The sequence below is a fragment of the Echinops telfairi genome, unplaced genomic scaffold, assembly GCF_000313985.2.
Source record: "Echinops telfairi isolate 266 unplaced genomic scaffold, ASM31398v2 ScPeMD7_9;HRSCAF=40, whole genome shotgun sequence".
NCBI classification, from domain to species: domain Eukaryota; kingdom Metazoa; phylum Chordata; class Mammalia; order Afrosoricida; family Tenrecidae; genus Echinops; species Echinops telfairi.
The window spans coordinates 28,301,059-28,309,312 of record NW_022103906.1 but is presented as its reverse complement, the minus strand read 5'-3'; the positions used below and the strand labels follow the sequence as shown (position 1 = coordinate 28,309,312).

Here is an 8,254-nt window from a genome sequence, read left to right as displayed (position 1 = left end):
GGTGTGTGTGTGTGTGTGTGTGTGTGTGTGTGTGTGTGTGTGTGTGTGTTGTGATAGTCAGGTTTTACGTCTCTCGTGATAGGGTCTAACGTGGGGTGGTCAGCTCCAGGATGGCTCTTCTGTGAAGCAGCCAAGCAGCGGTGGGAAAATGAAGGTAGGGTACCACCTCCTTAATCTGGTCACAGACTTGATACAATGGGAGGGGGTATCATTGAAGGCATGACTGACTCTTGGTTCCAATTGACAGGGTGGAGAAGCTAGCTCACTTATGCTGCATCTAGATCCTACATCTGGTTCACAGACCTCTTGTTCCATCACCTGCTGATCCCAGGAGCCATTAGCAGCTTGCCGACGCTGGATGCATTCAGCCAACCTTGGACTCATTCAGCTCTGCATATGCCAGCCTGTGATCTTCCTGCTTCATCGTCCTGCTTCCAGCCCACCAGCCCCCTCAGCTCCAAGAGTCAGGAGAAGCTTCCCACTTACATCTGGCCCATGAACTTGAACCAGAGTGGACTTACCCACTTCTGCAATGGTGTGAGCCATTTCCAGATATAAATCTTGTTCGACAGACATTCACATAAGAGCCTGATTGATTCTGCTTCTCTGGAGAACCCAGACTAGCGAACATATGTGACACTACTACAGTAAGAGAGAAGTCTTCAATCAAATCCAAACCAAGGCACCCTGAGGGAAAGCAATGCCCCGTGAAGACCCCGGGGTTGTAAAGCACCTGCGTGGTACACAGAGAACAGTGGCTCCATCCAGCCACAGACCGAGGGAGTGTCCTCCCTTAGGCGGCAAACAACTTCCAACTGTTAGAATCCAAGAAACCGAGAGCTTGGCCCAGGCATTCCTTGGGTCATAGACAGAAAAGGTTCAGTCGCTAATCTTTGCTCAGGATACAACACACCCGCGTTGCGGACTTGGAAATCAGGAAGCAAAACCACAGAATTTAGAAACCAAAGATCACAAATTTCAAGGCGTCATTTAATAGATGGGGGAAATAAGGTTCTAATAAATGAAGCGATTAGCTACCGAGAAAGAAAATGACTTGCTCAGAGTTACTCACGGGAGGCCAGGTCACACTGTGACTCCCCCTCCCCTCCAGCAGTGGTTTCAACCATTTCTACAAGGACGACAATCAGTGACACAGATGACCGACCGATCCAGGTGCACCCATTCTCACCCTCCTTTCAGAACTGTTCCTCCTCCTGGAACACGCGCTGCCCTCTCAGCTTCCCATCTCACTCCCAAGTGGCTTTCGTCAGTTTTAGCCCATCTCCAGCTGAACTCACTGCCATCCAGTCAATGCCGGCTCACAGCCACCTAGTGTGGTTTCTGAGACGACAACTGCTTACGAGAGCAGAAAGCCCAGTCTTTCTCCCTCGGAGCTGCTGCTGGTTTCGAACTGAAGACTGTGTAGATCGCAGGCCAACATGTCACCTCTACGCCCCAGGGCTCCTTTTAGCTAAGTCTTAAAAGAGCACAAGAGGCAAGAAAGGCATTACTTGCTAATGAAGCTAAACTGTTTAGTTAAAAGATTTATTCAGGGAGTCATTTTGCTTATGATCTCACGTTAACGATGGTCTCGGGGTAGTATGGGGTTCCAGGGAGCCTCAGTAGCTCCAGAAAATCTGTGTTGCAAGAGAATGTTAAATCCTGTTCTGAATTTCCCCACTTCTGGTCGAGATGTTTCCATTGACGCTTGGATCAAAACACTCAATAATGGTGGCCAGGAGCCACCCGGTCCGGCCCTCACGGCAATGGAGGTCATCGCTCACAGAGGGACATGCCTGCGTGCTGCAGGTCTCCCTTCCGGTCCCAGCTCTCCAACTCTCCTCCTTCCTCCTTGGCCAGGCAGAGAGCAGCTGCTGTGCCTTGGATGGCCACGGGCAAGCTTTTAGGACCACAGGCACTGGGACATGACGTAGCAGGTAGACCCAAAGCATGTAAGCATGCTCTTAAAGAAGCCTAACCTTTTGACTGCAAAAACAGCGCCATTCGCACCCCATCCCGCTATGGAGTGAGGAAGTGGCCGTTTGGTGGAGGTCACAACCACACGCCCTGGTGCCTGGCCACTAGGTAGTACTGCCCTCCCCACCACCTGGGCGCTGTGTCTGGGGGGCTCAGTTAACGCATAGAGATGGGTGGAGACTGCTGCTTGGTGGAAATACTTTGAAAGACTCTCCGGGCGGTGAATAAAAGGAAGGTTTCATCTTCCGGTCTTCTTGGTGGATCCTCAGGGCTCGTGTGCCATCAGACGAGGCCCCACAGCCAGAAGCGCCACACTCACCGTGGAACCAGGGAGCGATCGCATCAGAGGTTTTCTGGTAGCCGGCTCGCAAGGGCAGCTGGTCCTCTTTAAACCACCGGATGATGTCCTCCTGGGCGGAGCTGGGGGCCGTCCTTGCCGCTCCCTGATGCCTGTTATTGGAAACAGATTTAACGTGCATGAAAATAATGCCTTCACAAATCATACTTTGTCTTTCCATCTCTCGTTCAAGAGCTAATCACATGGGCTGAGCTAATAGGCTAAACGGGGACAAAACTAGTCCACGATGCCTCGAGGGTAGAAAATGGAAGGAATTTACTGGCCCTGCAAGCTCTACACAGCCAGTTATGAGACTGAGCCACTGCTGTGTTGATGTATACATTTTTAAATCCACGCTTAGTATGAATTAGCAGTTCCATTAGCTCCCACCCAGGACGTGAGAAAATGGCCGTTAAGAGCTGAAATAGACCCCAGACACCTCCTGGCACTATTTTCCTGAGGAGTGTAGATTTGCAAACAAAAGAAAGCAGATGTAATACAACAATGTCTTCCCTAAAGTTGACATTATCCACCTTCTCTGCTCTCACTAACCTGTCTGCTTGATTTCTTCTTTTCCCACCTTGAACAGGCGAGAGCTGCCGACTGAAAGACCAGTCTCAGAAACACCCAGTACACGGCAGAAGAGCGTTTGAGGATTGGTAAGGAGCAGAGAGAGCCGGCAGAATAGTTATGAACTGAACTCTCTAGAACCTAACTTCTAGGCTGTAAGTCCGTTTGCAATCCCAAAGCAACAATGCAGTGCCCACCATTTCCAAGCCTACGGATCAGCTCGCTAACTCTGAGCAGAATCTGGCATTAAAACAACAGCAACAAAGATATCGGATGATCCACTGGCATTTCCTGGAATGTAAGTTGTTATCGCATGGCTCTCGGTGCTTTTCTGGGGCACATACGAACCAGAGTTACATCTTAAATCACAGAAGGGGGCTTCCGAATGCTCATGGAAAAGTGGAATGAAAAGATCCTTGAGTGTGTGTGTGTGTGTATTTTGTGACGCTTTCTCATGTGCGGGAGGTAAGACAAGGATCTCTAATCCTATAGAGAGACAGCCTTGGAAACCCACACAGGCAGTTCCGTCCTAACCTGTAGGTCTGCTGGGTTGGAAATGGGCTCGATGGCAGTGAGTTTTCATTTTTCTCGTGTATGTGTATGTGTATAAGTAAGAGTTGAAAAGTTCCATTGTCTTTTAATTCCAATTTCTCCCAATGTGTTGAAGCCCCCTCATACATACATATGTGTGTCTATAACTGTCTCTTTCCTGTAGAATCTATGCCGACCCTTGAGATCCTCCTGGACAGAGTAAAACTGTCCCACTGGGCTTCCCAGGGAGTCCCAGAGTCTCCCTATGGGAGGAGGGGACCTCATCTTCTGTGAAACAGCTGGCTGGCCTAACCACTGTGCCACCAGGGCTCCTGTGTGTATGCATACACCCATGTGGGTATGTATACACATGTGTATGTGTGCATTCACGTGCATGTGAATACTCATGTCTATGTCCAGATCCATGTGTATAGCCATGTGTATGTACGCACACCTGGGGTTTGCATATCCCTCAGGTTTGCCCAGCATTTTGGAGGACCATCCTATGACCTCCCTGGGAAACACGCTCTGCATTCACGAGTGCGGTGAGTCTGTGGAAAAGTCCCACCCTAGCTTCCCCAGGGGGCTCTTCTTCACTGTCAATTCCTTGGTGACGGAGTAAAATTCCAAAGGCAGTGGTGGCACCAGCCTGTGTCCCTGACCTGGAATCCCTCGACGCACTTCTTGCAGTGTCTGAGATTGGAAAAAAAGAGCTCACCACCCAGATTAACCCAAGAACGGCCCTTTTTGAAGACTGCCTTCATGGCTGCCCATCAAATACACTGTGTTCCCAAAAACACTGCAGGGAAAGGTCACATTGGAAGTCGTATTCCTCTGTTTCCTGGGGGAGAGTCAGGAGAGCAGGCGTGAGTGGCCAGCAGGCCACGTGTTTGCCAACAGAGCCAAGGGTCGGCAGTGGAGAAAGGAGGACGCCAGCGGCTAAGGGCACGCCTTATGCCCGGCGGTGCCCCAAACTGCAGGGGTCACCCGTTTCCTGGCTGCTTGTTTTATTTTGTTGTCAAAAATTAAAAATAAAAATAAATCACTGCCCAAACTGTCCCTTTGTAGAACATGGTCATTTTGCGTGGGTCCCCGAATGGAAGTGTTCAACTGAGTAAGTAGGAATAATTACAGAGGAGAAAATGTTCTACCTTCACATTTCCTCTGAGATCATCCGTCCCGTTACAAAAACACCCAGAAAGTTAAGGATAGGCTCCGGGCAACAGGGGAGGCCCGCTCCTCGTCACTTCCCACCCTGAATGGAGAGGCCGTCTTCCTCTTCCTGTGGGCAAGGCTCTGGGCAGTTCTCTTCAATTCAGTCAATATTTGACTTCCAACTGTTTTCTTTCTGAACAGAGCTCGATAGTGTTTTATATTAAAAAATGGAAATGGAATCTTATGAAATAGCTCTCGAGTCCACAAACCTCGGAGGAAGGAGTTTTCTGCCGTGCCGTGTCCGGATTTTCTACTGGGATTTGCTAAAACCATCTCTGGCTCTTCCTCATTTCCCCATGGTGGCAGTGGTGGCAGTGGCGGTGGTGGCAGGGGCGCCAGAAAGAGCCGCCTCTCCCAGTTCTTAAGTCCTCGCCTTGGCAAGGCCTCTGAGAATGAGAATGGCTATGAAGCCCTTAGCCAAATGGACACGGCAGTTCCAGCTCATCACGTGGGCATCGGCACGCCCTCTTGCCACCAAGGCTCATCTCACCCCCTGATGAAACCCGGCCATTTCCTCTTCTTCCCACGCCAGCCTGCCTGCTGCCACTGGGAGGCGTGGGGTGGGGATGGGCACGAGGCACAGGGAGTTCTCAAGAATGAGACAAGAGAGGCAGCAGCCAAGACCAGGGCCATTGTGCCAAGCACCCAACTCTATGCTCACGTTCATTAAGTTACTGGCGATCCTCATGAGAACCAGTGGCGAGTTTGCAGGTACGAAGTCATACATTCCTAACCAAGGATCTCAGGAAGACGGGGCTAGAGGGGAGGATGAAGATAATTGCTTAGGCAGCCAGCTGGCCCTCTAATTCCCATGGCCCGTCACACAATCAGCCTTTAATCAGCCCAGTTCTGTGGGGCTTCTTACCTGAGAGTGTTTATGGAGTATACGTGTGGGTTTAGGAATTGAGGCTTGGGTGGGAGGGGCGGTCTTTTTGGTTTCTGTGCAACACTCGGGTGGCTGTGGAGCCCCTCGCTGCTTCTTCCTTTTTGGGCAGCGAGGGACAGCCTCTTATAGTCTTCCCGAGCTTGTTTCGCCAAGGACCGTCTCTTCTCATCAGCTGCTTTGGATTTCCGCACTGGAAAAACAATGGGAGAAGAGGCCTGCGTCAGTCCGCGGGGGTGGTCGGAAGGGTCCGTGCTACCCAACAGCGAAGAGAGCTGGGCTCTCGGCAGATTCATTATGGTTTCTCTGTTCACGCCTGCCCAGGCTTTGTGGCAGCATCCCTGCGTCTTAGGGCGTCTGTGGGTTCTTTAAGAGGGGGAAAGAAGCGGGAGGAGAACAATGCGTGCTAGAAGGTGCTGTGTCTAGTGAGAGCAAGTGATGAGTCAGCCTGAGGGTGAGGGTTTAAGAAGACCTGTCATCCCATCCCTCGTGCACTGGTGCTCGGGATGCTGCGTGCCCTGAGTCACCAGGATGGTGTCAAGCACCGCTCAGCGACTCTGGGTGCAGACAGGGTCTGGGTAGCGAAGCAGTCCACAGGACTCGCTCTGGTCCCACACGAGCTGAACCAGATGCGGGTCAACCTATCAGACAAAAAATAAATACAAGTGACCTTTAACCACAGATCATTGTAGCACACTCGTGACAGTAGCTAAAAACGAAAAAGCACACTCACTGCCAGCGAGCTGGCATCGACTCTTAGAGGCCCTGGGGCAGAGGAGAACTGCCCCTGTAGCTTTCGGAGACTCTGTGGAAGGAAGCAGAAGTCTTATCTTTCTCCCACGGAGCGGCGGGTGGTTTTGAACTTGTGCCTTGCAGCTCCCCCAGCATGCAACGATGCCACCAAAGCATCTACGGCTGCCTCCCTCGGGGCTTTGAACCCGTTCATCCCGGTTCAAATCCCTGCAGAGAATGTGCATTCCATTCCAGATGCACTGAATCAGAATCTACAGTTCAACAAAATTCCCAGATGATTCTTACAGATCCCCTGGCATTTCTTGTACTTACAGAAGAGTCCAAGAGATGCCCCCAAACACTCCATTATCCTAGAACGTCATTGCACAGAGCAGTATTTCTCAAAGTGGCCAATACCACCCCTACAGGGCGCTGGGACAAAGGGCGAGTGGGGTGGGGGGTAGGGGGCGGACAGCAAAAGCAGATGCCGACACTGGATCCTGGATTATGGGCTGTACCACAAAAGTTCTGCATGGTCAGGAGGCACTAAGTCTTTGTTTTAATTAAAAGGAGGTGGTGGGCCTAATAACTCAGGGGGCCTATGGCACAGAGACTAGAAAGACCCATGACTGGATATTCTCTATGTTTCCCTTTCTCAGACACTGTCATTTTAATGGTATTTGTTGCAATGGGATTACAGAGCAGTTTGAGGTTCTCAACACCTTTCAAATGCTGTAGCTGCAGATTTCTCACCCCCAGAAGCCCCAAGAGGGGACCTGGCCGGTGTGGATGGCTTCAGGGTCCTGGGTCACACAGATACCCTATCTCAAACCTGGAGTCTCCTAGCCTCCTTGAGCATCTTCTGCTCTGCCCTCATTTGCACTGGCCAAGTCTCCTCCCCGAGGTTTATTTCTGGCAGCACTGCCTCAACAGTGAGTCAGGTGTTGGGTCACAGGTATGAATGAATGCTAACCTATTCAACCCATTTTGACTGTGTTTCTGATTCCAAATTAAAACGGGTGCACTTTAGAAATTTTAGACAATCGAGAACAACAAAAAGAAGAAAAGTAGATTCATCTCTACTCCCCGCTCTGTAAGCAGACAGATGTTAACGTGTTGCTTTGGCATCTTCTAGGAAGCCCTGTGGTCACTACAGTTAATCACTCAGCTAACAAAAGGTCAGCAGTTCAAACCCCTCAGGTGCTCTGTGGCAGAAAGACACGGCAGTCTAGTTCCATGCAGATTACATGCATGCTCAGGTCATTAAATGCTCTCCCATCTCAGCTATAACTGAGAGTCTATAAAGGTGAGTGGAAAACCTTTCTGTTACTCAGCAAGTTAGCCTGTAAGCATGTCATTAGTCCCTGGTGCTCCAATATTTCGCAGAGCGAGCAGGTAACGAGGTGGAGGAATCCGCTCAGAGGCGAAGGCCACCAGGTACTCACGAGATGCCTGCCACTCGGAGTCCTCCTTCCAGTTCTTATAAATCTGCTTGGTCCTCTCTTCATCGATTTGCTTTATTTCCTCATCTTCCTTTTTCTTCAAGGATTCTTTCTTCTGTTTGAACGAACAGAAACAGGCACTGGTGAGTGGGTCGGGCAGTTTTCCAAGAAGACCAGGGCACGCTGGTTACTCTTTAACTCTCATTGTGTTGTGGGAAAAGCGCAGGCTTGGGAAGCAGCTATGCCTGAAGCCAGCTCGAGTTCTGCTCAGTGGCGTGACTCAGAGAGCGCGGCACAAGCTGGCTCAGGATGTGTCCTCCACCTGTGAGACCAGAAAACCATCTCACCGGCCTACGAGTGCTCCATAAGTGCCTAACACAGTGTGAACTTCAAAGCAGCTAACTTTACATGGCCTGCACATGTGCCTGAACACACAGCACGAACACATGATTTTAAGTGGCTCAAAAACGAGTCGTTTTTGTCTTCATAAAACAGGAAACCTAAAAAACGAGGAGCTGATACCAAGGGCTGAAGCAGAAAGAACATGATTTGAGAATGATGAGAGTA

At 50.4% G+C, this 8,254-nt stretch overlaps 1 protein-coding gene across 1 annotated transcript in view; it reads right to left on the bottom strand.

The window, feature by feature from the left end:
* SH2D4A (SH2 domain containing 4A) overlaps positions 1–8,254 on the bottom strand; it is an 83,694-nt gene that overhangs the window by 19,139 nt on the left and 56,301 nt on the right. The window contains exons 5-7 of the mRNA XM_045286850.1: positions 7,691–7,802; positions 5,496–5,706; positions 2,297–2,427 (exon numbers count right to left, since the gene is read on the bottom strand). Of these exons, the coding sequence (XP_045142785.1) occupies positions 2,297–2,427; positions 5,496–5,706; positions 7,691–7,802 (454 nt within the window). The remainder of the gene's footprint in view (positions 1–2,296; positions 2,428–5,495; positions 5,707–7,690; positions 7,803–8,254) is intronic.